At 38.6% G+C, this 21416-nt stretch overlaps 1 protein-coding gene across 1 annotated transcript; it reads right to left on the reverse strand.

Moving 5' to 3' along the window:
• Positions 1-217: 217 nt before the first annotated feature.
• On the reverse strand, positions 218-19957 carry LOC125226172 (signal recognition particle subunit SRP72). Its single transcript, XM_048130085.1, has 13 exons — positions 19801-19957; positions 19373-19607; positions 18535-18679; positions 17120-17310; positions 14838-14975; positions 8564-8696; positions 7425-7604; positions 6929-7087; positions 5867-6082; positions 4519-4616; positions 2516-2617; positions 1689-1793; positions 218-382 (listed from the first exon to the last, which is right to left on the reverse strand). The coding sequence occupies exons 1-13, from the start codon at positions 19952-19954 to the stop codon at positions 256-258; spliced, it is 1983 nt and encodes a 660-aa protein (XP_047986042.1). The 5' UTR covers positions 19955-19957; the 3' UTR covers positions 218-255.
• Positions 19958-21416: the final 1459 nt, after the last annotated feature.

Consider the following 21416-nt stretch of genomic DNA (forward strand, 5'->3'; position numbering starts at 1 on the left):
GTTTTCTATGTATATAAGTATGTATTTATCTATATAAGTTAGTATATCGTCGCTTAGCACCCATAGTACAAGCTTTGCTTAGTTTGTGGCTAGGTTGATGTGTGTAAGGTGTCCCCCAATATTTATTATTATTATTTAGTGTATACATTTTATAACGGTTTTTATCAGATTTCTGTGTAAATTTATAGATAAAGTTTGGAAAATGAAAGACGTTCAGTATAAATGATCATATATTGTGCATATATCGGTACAGAGCTACCATTTGCGACCTTTACCCTTCTTCTTCTGCTGTTGCTTGCGTTGCCAGGCCGAGTCCTGCTGTTTCTCGACGCGAGGACTCTTGGCGGCCGAGGCGGCGGTAGGCGTCTGCTTGCTCATGTCGCTGTAATGAAAAACAGGGTGTAGAACTGATATTTATACGTCAAAAAACTAAGTTCAAGGCCCATCCGGGTTAGATAAGTTGCTGTATCTGCCGATAAAATTTGTATAAAACGGGGAAAAACTCTGTCTAAATTGTGGTACCACGGACCGCCACGGAAAAATTAAGACCAAAGTACAATTAAGGGCCGATTCTTGGAATTTGATTGTAATGTAAAAGCAAAACCGGACCCCCTGGGATCTCATGAGCCGTGTCGAGACGACAATTAAATTACATAAACTATAAGCAATAATCTACATTTAGAACATGAAAAAAGTTCTTAGAACAAATTAAATTATCCTCATAGAAAACCTCATTTATTTCAGTTTTTAGACAAGTTTTATTCTTAATTGTCATCACAAAACTGACATCGAGTTAATTTTTGTTAACAACTGTCACTAATTTTGGGTCCCAATTGCGTGTGGCGCCCCTCCACGACTGGGCTTTAGCCCCGAAGTGGGGCACAAGAAAAGGTCAATATGGAGCATTTCTCGCGATAACGGAGGACGCTGGTTCGAATCCAGCTTTGAACACTTGGAGGCCTTGGTCACTTTTTGTATATGACATTTATTTCAGTTTATGGAACATTTCCTTCGTATTTTTCCGGAAACGTTCGTATTTGTTATGCAAGTTCAAACAGTGTCAGTACGGAAGGATAATCTTTTCGCACTACATCTGTACAACATTGGTCGATTGTTGATTTCAAATTGAAGCTTTATGGATAAAACAAGTTAACCCATATATGCCCATAGGGTCGTTTTCGACCCACTGCTGAAAACACACTACTACTCATTAAAATAAGTAGGAGAGTGAGGTTGTCACCTCAAAAAACAGGGGAAAAAATATGTGTTGGGCATATGTGGGTTAATAACTCCTTGTTCCTCGTAGATAACCAAGTGTGATAACTGGTTTTGTATGAGGAAAAATAATTCTTCTTAGCTAACTGGGGTATGAAAGAGGATTTTTTATTTCTTCGTAGATAACCATTATTTTTTGCAGTTTTCTACGAAGAATTTTTTTTCTTCTTTGCTTACCCGGTTATGAAATGGGATTTTTTTTCCTCTTAGAAAACCATTATTTTTTGCAATTTTCTATCAAGATTTTTTTTCTTCTCAGCTTACCTGGTTTTAAAATGTGATTTTTTTCCTCGTAGAATACAATTATTTTATGCAGTTTTCTACGCAGATTTGTTTTTCTTCTTAGCTTGCCCGGTTATTTTCATTTGAGGTCAAGACGGCTCATTAGTGAGTAATATTATAATAGTACTTACTACTGGTCGGTGGCCGTGGTGGACATGCCCTGGCTGCCCTTGATGACGTCACGCCGCACGCCGCGCCGCTTGCGGTACGCCGTGCGCTCGTACTTCGGCAACCATCTGCGGGGAACACCATATTCATGTCAATTATACACTTAACCCTTTATAGGGCACTGGTCTCAAAAAAGACCATCCTGTATGACTATCTTTTTGTATTGTTTTTTTCTCTACAGAATTTTTAAGACTACAGGATGGCGATAAGGTTTGAACTCACGATATTTTTGAGTCTTGCCCGTTAAAGGGTTAAAAATGAGGGCCAGTTGCATCAGTCAGAATTAGCAGACTAAGGGCCAGTTGCATCAACCACATTTGACAGACCATCGTCACGCAGCAGATGTCTATGGAACTTCCCATACAATTAAATTTAATGAATGCTTTAACGATGACAGACAGTTTGATGCAACTGGCCCTAAATAATAATATTTTTCAGTACAGATGGTGCTTTTTTTTACGCACTAGTGCGAGAAGTGGTTCATTATATGCCAGGTCGAAACTTCGGAGGGCCATCTGTACTGAAAAACGTCGTACGATACACGTGCGAAAAGGTAATGAGTAACCCGTGTCGATTTAAAACACTCCCTTTCGAACTTCCTTTTTTACGCACTTGTATCGTAATGTACTATTTTGCTGTTTTTAAGTTATAATAAAATATGGTAATATTTTATTTCGGGTAATTGGACAGTACTTAATCATATAAGACAGACTTTAAAGAAGGGTCAAGTAGCCTAATTATGATAGTGTACTATCACTTCAGGCCTTCGTAAGGGTACTAAGGGTGTTACCTCTCTGGGTCCGGGGGACGGGACAGGTCCGCATTGGGCGGCAGCTTAGTCTTGCGCTTGCGCTTCTGTTTGCGCTTCGAGCCCAGCTCCGACCCTGGCGTTCTGTGATAAGAATAAACATTAATCAGACCTAATGCGTCGTGCGGTCGGATAGTCTTATGAGTTGTCTAGAAGAAATCGCTCATAGCAAAGAGGATCGAGTATTATAGAGAGTTACTGTCGAAGTGAAATGTGTAATCACAGTGCATAGACTGCCATCTCATGACACAGGCTTAAAACTTTTGAACCTCAGTTTTGACAATTTGGCCCATATTGTTAGGTTGATATGTGTTGAAATGTCAAATATTAATGTTAGCGCCATCTAGCCGAGCGTTCCCCAAAGGTGTAATGCCATCTAGGCCCCGTACCTTTTTCTGTATGATACTGAGGTACGTTTTCTTCTTACTTTTTAACCGACTTCAAAAAAGGAGGAGGTTCTCAATTCGACTGAATGTTTTTTTTTTGTATGTATGTTACTCGATATCTCCGAGAATCGTGGACCGATTTTCAAAATTTTTTTTTGATCGAACTGGTATAACCCCGAGATGGTCCCATTGGCACCAAGTCAGGGTCTGATGATGGGATCCTGGAGAAATCGAGGGAACTCTTCAAATGTTATAGGCACATGTAATGTTTTTAGTCTATTTTTCAAAGGTACACCAGTATTTACGTCTAATGGTAATAATTTTATGTGGCTGAGCTGATGATGGAAGGTCAACTCCTCAATGGTTAGGAGTTAAAGGATAATTCTTTCACTACTGTACATGTATTCGGACGGATACATATAATATCACTAGGAACCACTAAAAATCAACAAATAAATAAACTTTTTAACAAAAAATAAAACCGCCTTCAAAAATAAGCGCGTTACAAAACACGGAGAAACTAAAAAGCCAAAAATAATAAACCTTTCAATTCAGATTTCTTATCGTATTGCAATAAGCTAAACATCCAAATTATAAACAAATCAATTATTTTTGGAGTCGGTACCAGCCTGTGTATGGTTGGGTGGGGAAAACAGGCAATAGCAAGGCGACGAACAGGTCTGGTACCGACTACAAAAATAATTGATTTGTTTATAATTTGGATGTTTAGCTTATTGCAATACGATAAGAAATCTGAATTGAAAGGTTTATTATTTTTGGCTTTTTAGTTTCTCCGTGTTTTGTAACGCGCTTATTTTTGAAGGCGGTTTTATTTTTTGTTAAAAAGTTTTTTTCTTTTTTTTTAGACTTTATCTGTTTATTTTAAAACTTGTATCTTCGTCAGTCAATGAAATCAAAATTGAAAGAAAATTGAAAGAAAATGAAAAGAAAATTGTAGTAAGTATGTATGGAATGCATATAGACTTACTGCGTTTTAACTTTGAGGAACAGCGTGAGATACGAGATTTTTTAAAAGTAGTGACGATATGTCTTTGCTCAAAGTTTAATCTTTGTACAGGGTGTATTTTGATTTCGAGTCACTAAGGGAAGCTACCAGATCCCGTGCTGCCACTCAAAAAAGGTCTTAGAAGACCTTCCTTCGACTTTTAATTTATGAAACAAAATTTTTACAGATTTTGGAAAAAACATACAGGGTGCGAGAAAAAGGTAATTTTTCACAAACTGTTTTCTTTGACGCCAATAAATCCCATGCCTATCAAGAGTCAAGCTTGTATCCACAAATCGAGAAAAAAGTTTCCCATACAATTACGCAAATCTTCATCAATGTGAAATAGATGGAAGGTCTCCTAAGACCGTTTTCGCGTAGCAGCACGGGATCTGGTAACTGCACTCACTGACCCGCTATCAAAATACATCCTATATATTATGTCAATTAAGATATAAAAAAAAATAAAGAAATGAATGAATTTATAATCTCGACCCTTCGAACCTTTCATAACGTTGCGTTAATAGAAATTGAATTATTTAATATTTTCTTAATAGTTGAATACCAATAAAGAATACTCATTTTGGTCTTACCCAGGCGATTGTTCCTGTTTGCTCTGAACAGTCTTCTTCACAACCTTGGCTCCCATCATCCATTTCGACGACTCGAGGGCTTCGATGTCGATTTTACCCTGAAATTGTCAGTCAGAATTAAGTTTTGTTTCTAGATTTAGGTATATTTATAGGTTACTAGTTTTTGCCCGCGGCTTCGATCACGTTAAATTCGAAAATTGCGGAATGTTGCATACAAATTTCCAACCCCCGTTTTAGGGAAGTGGGGGGTGACAAAGAGACAGAAGTAGCCTATTCTAGTAGTATTCGTCACTTCATTTTGCCGTGAAAAACGGACAAACAAAAAGACACATTTTCCCATTTATATTAGTATGGATTTATGTTGTACACGTATTACCCAACTTTTTGTCATTTTTGTAACAAATGGAATTGATTGGTTTCTTGAAGGTGGAGGTGGAAGGAAGGAGTAATAAGGCAATGTCTTGACTGGTTCGGTTAGATTTTTACTTGATTGGGCATTGTTTTAGCGGTGTTTTTAAGGTGAATAACAACTGATTTGTTTTTCGCTTAATGTTATTTAGATTTTTAGCATTTTTAGTCTGATTACACAAATAAAACGCTTTTCACTTGACGTCTTTCTGATTTTTAGTACTCTTGTTTTCATCATGTATAAGGTTCAGTGAGGCAATTCTCGACTGAGGGCAAATGTAACTGGTGCACTTTTTCCATGTTTTACAATGTTTGCATTATTAAATAGAGTGTCTACCGGTTATAATAATATGGTAGGCGTGTTCAGTGGATAAAGATATAACTACAAAATTAAAATTTTGAAAAATCCCCGGCGGCGATATAGTGGACCGATTTTCATGAACCATGGCATGAATATTAAGTGCGCGTCACGAAATGGATTCAATTTAGCATATCGCTAGCAAGGATATATGTAGAACTCAACATTATAGTGTAATAAATAATGAAGAAAAAAAAACAATTAGTTAGAGTTGCCCCCCAGTCGAGAGTTGCCTTGCTGTATTTTATATAATTTTAGAACAAAACGGGACTTAATCGCGTAAAGACTTACATTTATATTTGGCCCGACGTTTCGAACATCACATTATGTTCGTGGTCACGGGTAGACTCAAATCGTAGAGTCGGGCCAAATATAAATGTAAGTGTTTACGCGATTAAGTCCCGTTTTGTTCTAAAATTATGAGTGCAAATCGTGTTAGTCTAAATCAATGTATTTTATATGTTTAATAAAAATGGATGATCGTACACTTTTTTGGGGAGCACGAAGGGGCGTTATATTGGGAGCTTTTCAGCTGTGTAAGAGTCGGAATCGCTCACCCGTCCTACCCCTGAAAGCTCTCACCTCTACGGTGGCCGGCGGCGGCAGCCTCTCCGCCAGCTGCCTGGCTCTGCCCGGGTCGGCCACGGCCAGCGCCTTCACCAGGCGCGCCAGGCTCCGCGCGTCGTGCGGGGCGGCGCGCGCCACCGCCTCGTGCGCGGCGGCCGCGGCCGCGCCGGCGCCGGCGCGCGCGTGCACGCCGGCCGCCGCCTGCCAGACCCCGCGGAGGGAGGCGAAGCGCTGTGGAGGAAATCCTTCGTCACTAATCATTTTAAAATATGTATTTGGAATAATAAGACAAAACGATACAGAAAATAAGAGAAAACCGGAGTAAGCTATATTAGAAATCACGGTCACCGCACCGAAATGTAACCGACCTCATCATTCTTACCGCGGTCGTAGTTATCCTTAAAGAACTGCGATGAAAGAAACGATGCCGAAACATCAAATACTCTAGAAACTATTGCAAAAACAGACTCCTGGCCCTTTAGCACAACTTGCCTTGTCGCGCGCGAGTCCATACATCAAGCGCGACTTCAAGTATGGACTCGCGCGCGACAAGGCAAGTTGTGCTAGAGAGGCTGGTCGGCACAGAGCCACAACTCCAGGATAGGGCAACGAAACCAGGATGCCATCGACGCCAGGTCGGTACTTGTATTCGCAGTCAGAAGTTCCACAATTGCTCTGATATCCTAGTCAACGGCATCAAAATGTAACTAACTTCATCGTTCTTATAATGCTCACAGACATCTTTGAAGAGCTTCGAAGCTTTATCCAGTTCGTTGTCGGCGCAGAACAACATAGCCAAAGCGCCGATTACATCAGAATGATACTTGTATACATTCGCAATCAGAAAGTTCACAGTAGCTTTGATATCCTGGTCGACGGCACCAAAATGTAACTAACCTCATCGTTCTTAAAATGCTCACAGACATCTTTGAAGAGCTTCGAAGCTTTATCCAGTTCATTGTCGGCGCAGAGCAACGTAGCCAAGACGCCAATTACGCCAGGGAAGTACTTGTATTAGCAGTCAAAAGTTTCACAATTGTTTGATATCCTGGTCAACGGCACCAAAATGTAACTAACCTCATCATTCTTATAATGCTCATAGACATCTTTGAAGAGTTTCGAAGCTTTATCCAGTTCATTGTCGGCGCAGAGCAACGTAACCAAGACGCCGATTACGCCAGGACGGTACTTGTATTCGCTCTCTTCTAGAAGTTTCACGGCTGCTTTCCGGTCACCCTGGTGGATTGGAGAAACGGACATACATGAAAAAATGTATTGAAATAAAAATGAGGGCGTTTTCATGGCTTTCATTTATCAAATTAAAAATATCACTTAACGGTCAGTTTAAATAATATCTTTACCAACCACTTTGATACCAAATCTAACAGTCTATGAAAGACAAACACTTTACAACGGCATTTTACCTTTTACTAATAAGATCAGAGTAAAAGTGGTGTCCCTGTAATAATAAAATAATCCCTGTATAATAAAGTGACCACGACGAATAGTCACAGGTAAAAATATTGGCCGTAGGATCTTTTTCCATGAGATAATTATGGTGACTTCAACTTACACTTGCTAGCAACACCTGAGCCGCAGCTAGTGTCAGGGTTCCACCTTCCTTCAGCAGGAGTTGAACGGCCTGGTTCTTCTTGCCGTCTTTCACAAGGGAGGAAGCTTCTACTAAAGCCGCGCGTTGCTCTTGTTTGAGCGACTTGGTGAGTTTCACGCAGCATTGCTTGCAGAAGTCGGGCTGAAACAATCATGACATAAGAATTATTTACAACGTGTCTTATTCAAATCGATGCACAAAGGAATTTAGCAAAACATTAAGAGAAATTTTTATTTTCACTCCAAAGACAAAATATCTTCCGATCCTTTCTACTTCTAGAAATAGGCTACTTGAGCCTTTTTTAAAGTCTATCTTATATGATAAAGTACTGTCCAATTAACCGAAATAAAATATTGCCATATTTTATTATGACTTAAAACCAGCAAACAATATTTTTAAAGTATACTTTTACGTAATCAGGCGAAAACAACACAGTCATGTTAATCTATAGATTATCTGGGCATCAGGTCATTCTATTCGAAAACAAACACATCTGACTTTTTAAGTTTGAAGGAATAGAGTTCAATATGTCAGTTATTGCTTTGACATGTAATAAGGTTCGAATTCGATGACGTCACCACATCGCTGACAGCGTTTTCGGTGGCCAAAATGAAAAATGAATAAAGAATTACACACATTTTTAATCGAAAATACGTAGTCATCATATACTTTTAATACCCAAAATCTATAAATATTGTTTTTTATGTCAAATACTACAGAAGACAATCATTTATTGTGCCAAACTCGATATGAGTCTAGTAGACTATTATGGGGAAGTTGTCGACAGTCGGAAAGAACATAAAATTGACGAGTTTCAACTGTCCTCGGGTAAAACTAGTAAGGTAATAGTCAATTAGGTACTTATAGTTATTGCATATGTTAGCGTAAGGCCGTTTTCACATTATCCGATCCGATACCGGACGGATGTTTGAGATATCGGTCCGACATCCGATATCGGACGGGATAATGACGACGGACGAAATAAATGTTATTAATTGTATAAACGAAGGACGAAATTAACAACGCGTCGCATTCTCCTCGAAGTCTGCGCTGTCAACTAATGAATTTGAAAATATTTTTAGAATTTTTTGATAAGTTACCTGGTTGGAGTATATGGCGAGTATGGCTTGGTTGTAGGTTATAGAGGTGCGCTGGCGTGAGTTCAGCTTATGCTCTAAGCCTTCTGCTGTTGCTGCCTTCATACGCTTACGAGAGTCGAACACGTTGGTATCCCTGCCAATATAATACGCAAATTAGTTAAACCGTTGATGAAACAGACAGACAGACAGTCGCACCATAAGGGTGAAAAAACACCCATGGACACACCGGCTGATATCGTGAGTGTTGTGTGTAGGCAAAATGACAACCCTGGCGCAAAAGTGAATAATCAAGAACAAGTACGGGTAGTTCGTAAAACTAGCGCGATGCAATTCCTCGCCAGTCTACCCGTGACCATAATGTTCACATAATGTGATGTTCGAAACGTCGGGCCAAATATAAATGTAAGTGTTTACGCGATTAAGTCCCGTTTTGTTCTAAAATTATTCAAAGAACTTTACCTACACAATAAGGAACTTGACTGTACTTGAAATAAAATATGTTATACCGTGAAATAAAGCATCAGATAAATATAAGAAAAACAGGGACAGAAGTTATTTTTAAATCCAATTTCTATTTAATAAGTCAGGTAGAAATATATAAAGCAACTGATTCAGATTTGACCGTGACTAGGGAATGCAGCTAGAACCGAAAACCGAGTATCGGTTTTTTTTCGGTGAAACTCGAAACCGATTCGAATTTCGGTTTATAACCGAGTTTTTGTTACCTTCAGGTAAATTGTTAAATAAAACAGATTTTTCGCTTATATTGTGTTTTTATGGACTTTGTAAACACAGTATATAAATAAAAATCTCATAGGACGATTTGTTGACTGCTGGGACCAGTTTTTCTTAGGAATTGGTGAAGATTATTGCTTTGAAAAGTATATCTGAAGTTCAATCGACATGAACAATTTAAGAATGTAACGTAAGTGATGTTACGTTTTTTTTAGACGCAGCATATTCCGATGTAAAATGGTATGAAAAGACCTATTTTCAACTCTCTGAGAACGAATCTCATCTATAATTTTATTGAAATGATGAAAGTAATCGTTTTTAACCCCCGACGCAAAAACGACGGGATGTTATAAGTTTGACGTGTCTGTCTGTCTGTCTGTTTGTCTGTCTGTGTGTGTCTGTCTGTGGCACCGTAGCTCCCGAACGGGTTCAGAACCGATTTCGATTTAGTTTTTTTTGTTTGAAAGCTGAGTTAGTCGAGAGTGTTCTTAGCCATGTTTCATGAAAATCGGTCCACTATGTCGCGGTCGGGGGTTTTTTCAAAATTTTAATTTTGTGGTTAGGTTATGGCATCTTTTGTGTCCTGGTGAGTTCTTTCGTTTTTAACCGATTTCCAAATATCAATGGAGGAGTAAAATTAAATAAATATACTATAAAAAGAAAAAAAATACCAAGGCCTCCAAGTGTCCAAAGCTGATTCTAAGAGATCAATGGAGGAGGTTATCAGTTCATCTGTATTTTTTTTAAATATTTGTTATGCGATATCTCCCTCAACTCTGAACCGATTTTTTTTTATCGAATGTATATACAGTTTGGTCCTATTTTTATCAAGTGGTGTCCAGTTCTGATGATGGGATCCTGGAGAATTCAAGGAAACTCTTCAAATCTTAAAGGTAAACTGATTTTCGTTTGCTAAGAACGTTGGGATTTTAAGCCACATTCTGGTCAAGCTCGTGTTTTGGTGGCGGGCTCCATTAAGAATCAAGGGAACTCTTCAAATCTGAACGGCACACCAATAGTGACTTTTGTATCTTTATCAGAAAAGGAATAACATTTAAAAGAATGGCATTTGATGAAGTGGAATCGCTGATGATGATCAGAAAGAAACTCTTAAAGACGCATGGCATATGATAGTTGATTTGTTTTCTTCGTTATGTTTGTTAAGCATGTTGGGTTTTCAAGACGTAATTTTGTCAAGCTCGAGTTCTAATAATGGGATTCATGAGGAATCCAGGGAACTCCATAAACCTTAACGGTATTGTCTTTTGTATTTTTATTAAATAAAACAGTCACTTTTGATGAAGTGGAAAAGATAAGCTCCTTCAAAACTTTTTTATATGATTGTTAAGCAAGTTACCCGATTGGCTCCGACCTGGACCTGAACCCAGACCCGACACCGCATCCACAAAACTTTACTTTTAGTTAATTTTACCTTCAGTGTCTCCGCAAAAGAAAAAAAAGCCCCGAAATTTCTTCTTTCATCTTACAAATGCGTGAAAATAGCATAATATTATGTTACAATTACATATCTCTTAAACACCGTTCAGTTGCCTTTTATAAAATATCAGATATTTGACGTATTAGGTGAATCTTGAACAACTAAGTACATACTACAAAAAATGTTCGTTAGAAGTTCAAAAAGCGCTGATGGCCTTGTGGTAAGAGAGTGCGAACGCGAACCCCGGTTCGTACCAATGAGTTCATATGTGCGAAATGTCATTTGATATTTACCAGTCGCTTCTCGATGAATTAAAACATCACGAGGAAACCGGAATAATTCCAATAGGATCCTTCCGGTTGGAAGGTGAGACGGCAAAGGCTTTCATAAAGCTAGTGCATGTGCCAAATTTTGGGATTAGTTGTCAAAGCGGACCCCAGGCTTCAATGAATGCCGCGGCAAATACCGGGATAATGCAAGGAGGACGATGATGGTTGTTAGAAGTTCAAATAACAATTACCTACAAGTAATTTGAAAACCGGCCAAGTGCGAGTTGGACTCGCCCACCGAGGGTTCCGTACAAACTTTCAATGGTTAAAATAATCATACTACTTATACTCATATTCATTTATTCATATTTGTAACGCCATTTTACACGTCAAGATTTGATTTAAAAAAATAATATTTATACAGCAATAATACTTAGAGAATAAATAGACAGAAGATTGAAATTACAAAAAGTTAGGCAATATTCACATAAAAAATGCACAAAAATATTTTTCTAATTAGGTAATAAAAAAATTGTCATTAGTGTAGAACGGGTGCTCGACCAGCCAATTTTTTAAGCGATAGGTACTTAAAGTTCGACACACTAGGCGCTTCAACCACATATTGCGGCAATTTATTATAGACGGCAGGGTCCATCACATGTGCTAATTTGACGGTAAATTGGATTTCGCCAATTTACGGTCGATACCTACTAACTTTCCGGCATTTCGAATGTTGTACTTGGAACACATGTTATTAGTTTTGTCACAGAATATATTATGTATAATAGTACAAGTACGGAAGGCTCCTTTGATGTTCACAAAATGACGCCATTCTAAATTCTTACCTACATTAACAAACGGACCGCACGCGAGCAGCCAACATTGAATTTCTCCCCTCACTAGCTCGGAAACACGTGTTTTGTCCTTCAATACCAGCGGGTAAAAACGCATTTTACCCACTAGTGAGTGGGTAAAGTAATTTGACCTTGAATAAATTCAAATGAACTGCTTTAAAATTGATAAAAGTAGGTGAATCTAGTAATAAAGATCATTTACCACCTGTGGAACTACTGGAAGCAGTGATAAACACATTTCTTGCGTTGTAGTTTCCTCGCTACAGTGAGGGGAAAAGTTTTGTGTTACACTCGGGTCCAAATGTATTTTACTTCTCGTGTGTTAAAAAACTCGCAAGTTCAGGATTCTATAAATAACTCGCAAGTTCAGGATTCTATAAATAACTCGCAAGTTCATGATTCTTCAAATAACTATTATACAAATAACTATTATTGCGCCGCGCGAAGGTCGTCGCCAATGAATGGGCCGCGAACTCGCGGCCGCTGACATGTACTTGTAGCGCGGCGATAGAATCGCGGAGTGAGCCGCCCCTGGTTTTGTATGCTGCCAAGTTCTCTCTTACATAAATGGCTACCTGCATGATAACTATTGCAGGCAGTGTAATGAGTGTAAAGCTAGGAACATTAGTACCGTCGTAAATCGACCGCGACCGCGACCGAACAGTGTGCACGGAACAAAACATCCAGCGAGCCAGATTTCGAACGGACGTCCATGCGCTCAAGGCCACGTCCACGTCCGTCGACCGATAGTTTGCACGGTTAAGTGTATATTCATTGTCCAGATCCCCGTCCGCGGTCGATTTACGACGGACGTCCGCGTAGTGTGTTCCTAGCTTAAGGATTCTTATTTTTTAAAGAGTTCTTTGGCCGGAGTGTCTACTGTCTACAGGTACCTGAGCAACGATCCTGACAGCTCGTTTCTGAAAGCGAAAGACCCTCTCCCATTCAGGACAACATCCCCAGACCAGACCTCCGCAACGTACTGTATTAATGAATGGACAGTGGCGAAATAGCATGTCCGGGCTACTTCTGGAGCCACAGACTTTGCAACTCGACCTAAGGCAAAGCACGCACTGCCCCGACTACCACACGGTTTATCTACTTGCTGGTCCCAGTTTAAGCCCTGATCAATCTTTAAACCTAGGAAAGTAGTCGTGGATGCCTGTTCAAGTATTTTCCCATTAATTATGAACTATCAACGGCGTGGTCATGCGACCCGAAAGATTAAAATGCACAAAGTGTAATTAAAAGGTTGGCAGCCTGTATCGCAACTGGAAGACCTACGGAAGTAATTAGGACAATAGATCCTTCCTCCTTCCTTCCTCCTCCTTCCTTCGGTCCTTTGAGTCGTCGGCACCCAGGCCCCTTCTAAGTACAGGTTTGTACAAGTTTCTAATGAGTCGACTCGGCAACGCACATGTGCCACTCCTTGAGTGGCAGGCGTCCATATGTAACAGTGACCGCTTTCCATCAGGCGGACCGTATGCATGTTTGCCACCTACGTGGTACAAAAAAAAATCTCGACGAATTCACCTTAAACATTAAAAACTAAATCAAAATCGATTGATTCGTTCGGGAGCTGTGATGCCAGACAGACATGTCAAGCGTCAAACCTATTATTATTATAACACTCCGTCGTTTTTGCGTTGGTGGTTAAAAACAAGAAACCTCCTTCAAAACTATAATAAAACACAACTTTCTATGAAAATCGGTAAAGTGCGAGTCGGATTTCGACATTTCCATACAAAAAGGTCATGAGCGCCTGACGACGTGATAGCAACGTACACTAGATTTGTACTTTAAATATTTTGCGTATATTTTGGAAACTATAAGAGATAGAGCAAATAGACTTCAGATTTTGGTTGTCGGTGGCACAATTTTTTTGTTTTCGTATATATACACCATTTTTTGGACCTATTAGGGCAATATTATGGTCAGTGCAGTTCTAAACAGTCTTAAGCGCCTCTTTTTTAGTAGGAACTTAAGTCATTTTGGCAAATGATTAAAATTTTTAACAATTTCTAAACAGAATTGAATTTCTTTCTACCTGTCCATGGCGCTCACAAAATTTCAAAACATTTAGTAAGTACTTGCAGCGGCAGTGAGTGAAAATCTCAATTTGAGTTTTTTTCTCTTAAGTCCGACTTACGCTTGACTGTAGATTTCTAATAGGTTTTCCTGTAATCTACAGGTAGAGGGCTATCTAGTGTATTTTTTTGAAAATTTTACGCTAAGTAGTTTCGGAGATAAGGGGGGAATGGTAATTTTTCTTAAATAACTTCTAAATTACCAAAATAAAAACTATAAAAAAAATATATTTGAAATGCTTATAAAATGCTCTTTCATTTGATATGTATCACAATATAGTTCTAATAACTTTAATTTTTAATTTTCAATTTTACCCCCCAAAAGTGCCCCTTATGATTAAATTTCGTTTAATTTCATTTGATTATATTGCATGTCCGTCTTTGGGCCACAGGTTTACATACGTGTGCCAAATTTCAAGTAAATCGGTCCAGTAGTTTCGGAGAAATCGGCTGTGACAGAGGGACAGACAGACACGCGAGTGATCCTATAAGGGTTCCGTTTTTCCTCTTTGAGGTACGGAACCCTAAAAAGTAAAGTGATTACTGTAATTTGAAATATTTGAACAAGTAAAGTAATCTACATTGGCTTTACGTCAGTTTCTAGGTGAGAATTTGCATCTTAACTAATGTATTTAGTATTTTTATAAAAAAATCCTTCAACGAAAAAACTCGAGTTTAACTCGGTTGAAAACCGAGTTTCAAATCGGTGAAAACCGGACGGTTTTAACCGAAACTCGGTTTTTTCACTACTCGGTTGCATTCCCTAACCGTGACGTCAATCAATTCGATTTTATACTATTCCCATATTAGGAAGACGTTGAAATTCGTTTTGACAGTTCTTGAAAAGAAGCTGATTTGACTAGGAGGCAAGTAGCCAATTGTTGCACTGACCTGTTGATGACCACGAGATTGTTGCTGGCGATGGCCACCAGCGCCTGGTCGCTCGGCTTGTCCTTTAACACGTGCTGGTAGATGGTCACCGCTTCCTTCTCCCTGCCCATCTGTTGCAGGCAGTACGCTTGTTGGACCCTAGAATAGAACAAGCATATCAAATAGGGAATAAATATTACATGAAAACAGTTTTGAATGATTCACGGTTATTTTCATTAGACTTATATTGACCGGGATATCAGGAAGCGCGAAGGAGGGTAGTCTATTGACATGTAATTTTAAATTACCAATAAATTATTATGAATTACGATCGCGCGCTGTCTACGCAGCTTTGACATCCACCCGCCTTTGTCAGTTTTCCGTGATCATGATGCATGCAACTGCGTCGAAATATCGGGAGCTCGACAAAAATCAAAAAGGTAATCACGGTCTATATCCCGGTCAATATAAGTCTATTACATGAAAGTCGGTAAGCTGGGCCCTTGCATGAGATATAACAATGTGAAACAAATACATATTAGACGGGATATTCGAGCAAGCGATTGCTGGCATATATGACTGTCAGTAAAGGATTTGGAAGCAGTCGCCCAGGATCGTGAAAAGTGGAAGATTCTTCTAAGAGCCCTATGTCCATAGTGAGGGATAACAGGAACACATCATCATCATACTAAAATTAGAAATATTATACTAAAATTATTAATTAAGTTTCGTGTCCGTAAAGTACAGAAGTCATTTGTTGGGCAATGCATTCATTTTTATAATAAGTTACCTGGCCCCGTAGCCGAATGGCATTTCTCCGACGCCAAACGAAAGCGATACGCCGCTGGCTCTGTCGCGCCAATCCGCAAGCGCGATAGAGATAGATATCTACTAGCGCTTCGTTTCGTGAGCGTTTCGTGAGCGATTGTGCCATTCGGCTAGCCACCCTGACACTGCTTTGAGATTACCCCTCCCAGCTCTTAAGAACTAATTAAAAAAAATCATTGATGTTAAAGGCTTATTACAGAGTCGAGGACTATTTGACAGACAAACATGCATGGCCCGAACCAGAAACTACAAAAAACGAATAGCAATTAAAATAATTGTATTATGTATAGAGGACACAGTTCAGATAAGAAAGCACATCAAATATTTTATATTTTATGTCGTGTAGGTAAATTACATATTTAATGATATTGAGATTCATATTATCTTTTTCTTCTGTGACAATTTGATATGTTTTCTCTGAAGAAGAACGACGTATTATTAAGCAATAATATAATTTATTGAAATTAATTTCCATAGAGTACCTAGTCTGTTCATATTCTTTGATGAATACTTTTGCATGTTAAATTGTATCTTGTTATTTAATGCATGTTAATTATAAGATGTAATGTTTTGAAAAGAAGTTGCCCGCCGAGTTTCTTGCCGGTCCCATAGTGGATACCCCCCTCCCAACTGAGGGGGGACTGAAATCTTCTCGAGGCTGAGGCGTAGGGTTAGAGCCGGCGTAGCTTTATTTGACGTTCATATGCGCATTGTAATATGCCTACTTGAAAAATAAATATTTCATTTTCATTTTCATTTCATTTCATTTTCATTAGCAATATAACACTAAAATTGGCAATATTATACTAAAATTAAAAAAAAAAACTGTATTAGCTTTAAGTTTAAACCTAGTGTCCAAACGAAACTCGAACTTTTACTGAAGTTTGGTTTTAGGTACTTGTAGCTTCGACCAAAATGTAAATTACGAACAACCATACAAATTACAATATGTATGTTATAATCTCGCTTGCTTCACAACATTCATTATGAAGTTTTTGCTATTATCGCGAACGTACAAACAGACAGACATGGTACTTTGTTTTATAAACTATTATTCTGATTATAAACTGAAATAAATGTCATATACAAAGAAAAAATGACCAAGGCCTCCAAGTGTCCGATGCTGGATTCGAACCAGCGTACTCCGTTATAGCCACGGATGCCTCAAACCACTCGGCCAACCGGTCACGGCGGCAAGGGTCGAAATTTTCAAGTATATGACACAATTACCGAAGGCTAAGGCGCCCCCTGCCATCTCTGATGGTAGAACCAGAACTAGTTCGACCTCCTAACTGAATCAAACCATGTGATTACGAGTTAGCGAAGAGAGATGGCGCCACCATATTCACTCTAAGACCAAATTAAATTATTTCATAGGAATTATTTTAATTTGAATTCACAAATTAAAATATTTCCTATGAAATAATTTAATTTGGTCTTAGAGTATTATTCTGATGTCAAGAAAAAATACTGACCTGATGATACCAGCCTCTTCCTTAGCCTCCTCCTCTGTGCCACCGTCTTCCAGGACGCTCTCCGAGCAGGCCTGCTCCGAGCGCTTCAGGACTGGCAGAGCCTCGTTGTACTTCCCACGCATGGCTAGAGCGCTGCCAACGTTGTACGCTAGCTCATACGTGTTCTCGTCAAATTGGGGCAAGTCTGCTGACTGAAAAGAATATTTTTATCTATTTATAATTTTTTCCACTCCCAAACTGTTATTCGTGATTTACAGGGTCGTGCATAGATCTCTAAAACCCTACATAAAAGTCTATTCCCCAAAACCAGCGCCCGCGGGCTTCCGCGTACGCGCGCAGTAATGAAAAAAATTGAAAACGCATTGTTTGGCTCTGTAGCCTTGGCAACGCATTGTTATAACGATACTGCGCGCTTGCGCGGCAAGCCGGCGGGGGATGTCTTTGGGCAAACTGCACTGCGCTGGCAGTGCAAAATACAGGAAACAGTGTGAATTTCACGAAAGTTATTCTAGAAAACTATTAAAAACTAAGTGCATGGTCGTAGAAAAAGTATTGTATGCAACGGTGTTTAATTGAGTCAAAAAATACTCCTGGCGTCTTTATCAACAATTTTCGGCTTCGCCTCAAATTGTTACCCTACCACTTGTCTTTTTTGACCTCCTTTAAACGCCTGTTGCATAAAATACTATAATAAGCAGGCAGGCAGTCAAAAAACTGATATAGCCAGTGATCATTATGACAGTAATCATAGCCGAGTTGTAGATGTGATGTGTTTGTCTAGTCTATTTTTAAACTGATTCACATTTTGTGCTGAGACCACGTCTCCAATATTATTGTAAGATTATTACCTAGATTTTTATCTCATCTCAATAGAGCTTCCAGTTCTTGGCAAATGGCATCCCCTGAGGTTGTATGCTTGGCAAAATATGAATGTCACATCGCAAACGGGTCGAAATTTGACCCCAAAAAGTATGACAGAATAGAGAGTCACTGTCGAAGTAAAATGTGTAATCACAGTGCATAGACTGCCATCTCTTGACAAAGGCTTAAAACTTTCGAACCTCAGTTTTGACAATTTGGCCCATATTCTTAGCTTGATATGTGTTAAAATGTCAAATATTAATATTAACGCCGTCTAGCTGAGCGTACCCCAAAGGTGTAATGCCATCTAGGCCACCATACCTTTTTCTGTATGGTAATGATACTGAGGTACGATTTTTTTTAGACTTTATCTGTCTAGATAGAGTTATTATGTCTTTGATATTAGGTATAAAGTTAATAATATTCTTATAAAAATGGAATTATTTTATTGTAGCATGATAATTCTTTGATATTATCATATTTATGGATTGTCTTATGGATTGTCTAAAGAAATATATTAACTCACAAAGTAATCTATTAATCTATATACTTACAGGATTCAGAGCCCCTAAGTTGGCAACAACGGCGGCCATGTTAGTCTTCCTCTCATCCTCATAGTCATCAGTGGTGTTCTTTACAATGTCTCGGTAAAGGTTATAGCAGTCTTGGTATTGCTCCAAGCGGTACAGAATTTGAGCCCTGTAATATAAAGATTTATTTATTAACAAGTAATATTTGTTTGTTTGTTATATGTTTATTTAGTATGAATTATTACTACCTTACTACCTTATTGTAACACCTGTTTTGTACCACATGATTATCACACAATAAATTATGAATTATTACGTTTGACCTGTATGTGACTTTAAACATGTGTACAAAGCGTGAGAACTTAAAGTGTTGGATAGAACTAGCTTGCAATATTTCTTAACATATGCTACCTTCATCTCAGCATATTCGCTTCCACTGCTGAACAAGCCTCTTTCATGGATTTCCATTCCATTTTATTTATTCTATTTGTGGTGTTCTGTGCCAGGTCAGCCCTGCCATCTATTTGATGTTGGTCAACCATCTGGCTCATACCATATGCTATACTATACTTTTATCATAATTCATAATTCATAATTCATAATTCATAATTTATTGCATAATAATCATGTGGTACAAGCAGGTGTTACAATAAGGTAAGTTCACACATGAACCCTGTTAGGGCACAGCAAGTATTCCTTAAAACTAAATTACAGCTAGAACTAAATATCATCATAAAAACATTCTATAAAATTACAGACACATGATAGTTTCATATTTCTACTACCTAATAAGTTTTCTAAATTGTCACTGAAGAATGTGAGAATTGAGTATGTAATTCTCCCACAATATTTAGGTACTGACCTCAATTCTTTCAAAGCCAGAGTCAATTCCGGTGCATTATCCACCGTCTGCAATGCATCATTAGGGCAGTTGAGCCGGTACTGCGCGTAGGCCTTCTCGAAGTGCAAATCGGCCGCCAGCGCAGCATTCTTAGGGTTCGTCAGTACGGCTAAAGCCTCCTTGAAGTTGTGCAATTGGATGAAGCATATCACTTTACAGTGAAACGCTTTTTGTTCATTTGGTGCTATTTGCAGGACTGGAATATTACATTTTACGGTTCATTATTGGCTTTAGTGGTTGTAAAGCTACATTATTTATCATATCTCATTATAAACTAATAGATTACACATTAAAAAGGGCGAAAAGAGACGAACTTTCGAAAATATTGGTGACCAGATTTTTGTGGTTAGGAACAAGAAGTGTGGTGAAATACAAGAATGTAGACTTACTTTTTCCTGCAGCTTTTAATGCTCTATCATAATCTCCGCCTTGACAAAACTTATTTAACTCAATATAGGCCTGAACAAGGTTATTTTCCTTGTTGGCCGACATTTTTTTGACAACTTGGCATGCAAACGTCACTTTGCCATCTCTGCTGATCATTCGCTTCGTTCCACGCGATTAATTTTATTGTTGTACCTTTCGACTTATAGCCTCTAATAATGGTTATTTTAATTCAATATAATTACAAAATGAAATGTAGTAAATGTAAATGTTAATGTAAATGTAGTATTAAGTTATTAAGTTGTACAATACTCTTAGTTGTGGCAATAAATATTTTTTTTTTTTTTTTTTTTTATTTAAAACGGCGATATTTAACATTTTGACGTGATAACGTCTAATAACTCGTTACTACGGGCAGCATGCACGAAAAAGATGACGTCATTGTCCCATTTCCCAATATAGCTTAAGCGCCATTTATTTATTGGCGCGCGTTGGAACTAAGCGGCTGATCGATGCGCTCGGTATGGTTGTAGCGTGTGGCCTGAGTAAAGCACCACAGCTGCGACAGATGGCGCGCCCGTGTTTATTATTTTTGAGTGTAATTTAAAAACATGAAAGATTGCATTAAAATAAGCATCTTTTATAGAATGAAGTTGTTTGAAAAACCTACTTATTTAGGAGTTAGAGCAGTACGAAGTTGCGAATGTTGCGCCAGAGACTTAATAAATTTACGATGATTTTTTTTACCAATATAACCTATGTTAATATTGATAAATCATATAGAACACGTTTAAATAAGGATGTTTTGTTATATAAACTTTTTCTTCTCCATTAATATTTACTGAGATATTAGGGTTCTAAGATTAGTAAATGGCACTAGCACTTTAATAAAATTAACGCGTGTCTCGCAAATGGTCTAGGATACAAAATGACGACTTTTATATAGGTATAGGTTAGGTTCGTTAGGTATCTTCAAACGGCCGAAGGCTCCTATTCTGTGCAGTTTCTGTAATAAGCGGTGCTCCGTCGATATCGCTTTCTGTCTCTGGCGCCTTAGTAATGCTACGGGAAAATTTTGCAACTTTGCACCACTCTAACTCCTAAATTAGTAGGTTTTAAAAAAAACTTTAATTTATAAAAGATGCTTATTTTAATGCAATCTTTCTAATAAGAACAAAACACTATGCTAGAAAGAGTGCAGAGGAAGTTCTGTAGGCACATTTACAAACGACTGTACGGATATTACCCATATATTATATGTATCCATCTCTATTCGTAACAGGAATGGTTGGTCTTCAAACTCTAGAAACCAGACGGAAACTGCTGCATATTATGCATTACCGCCAACTGTTTCACCATAGAGTAGATGACGCATCCGTGCTTGAGAGAATGGGGCTGCAAGTGCCAAGAGCGAATGTGGTGGTTGGCATGCCGGGCGCGGTGCCGGCGCGGCGGCGGCGGCGCCTGTTCGCGGCGGCCGGCGTACCGCTCGAGCCCGAGCTGCTCTTAACCGCATCATGTTGGAGACAGACGATATTGACATATTTGCTGATAGTGTTGGTGTGTTTTACAGAAAACTCTTAAGGTTCATAGACTCTACACTCCTTAGGTGATTAATGTA

Source organism: Leguminivora glycinivorella, chromosome 5, assembly GCF_023078275.1.
Source record: "Leguminivora glycinivorella isolate SPB_JAAS2020 chromosome 5, LegGlyc_1.1, whole genome shotgun sequence".
NCBI lineage: Eukaryota > Metazoa > Arthropoda > Insecta > Lepidoptera > Tortricidae > Leguminivora > Leguminivora glycinivorella.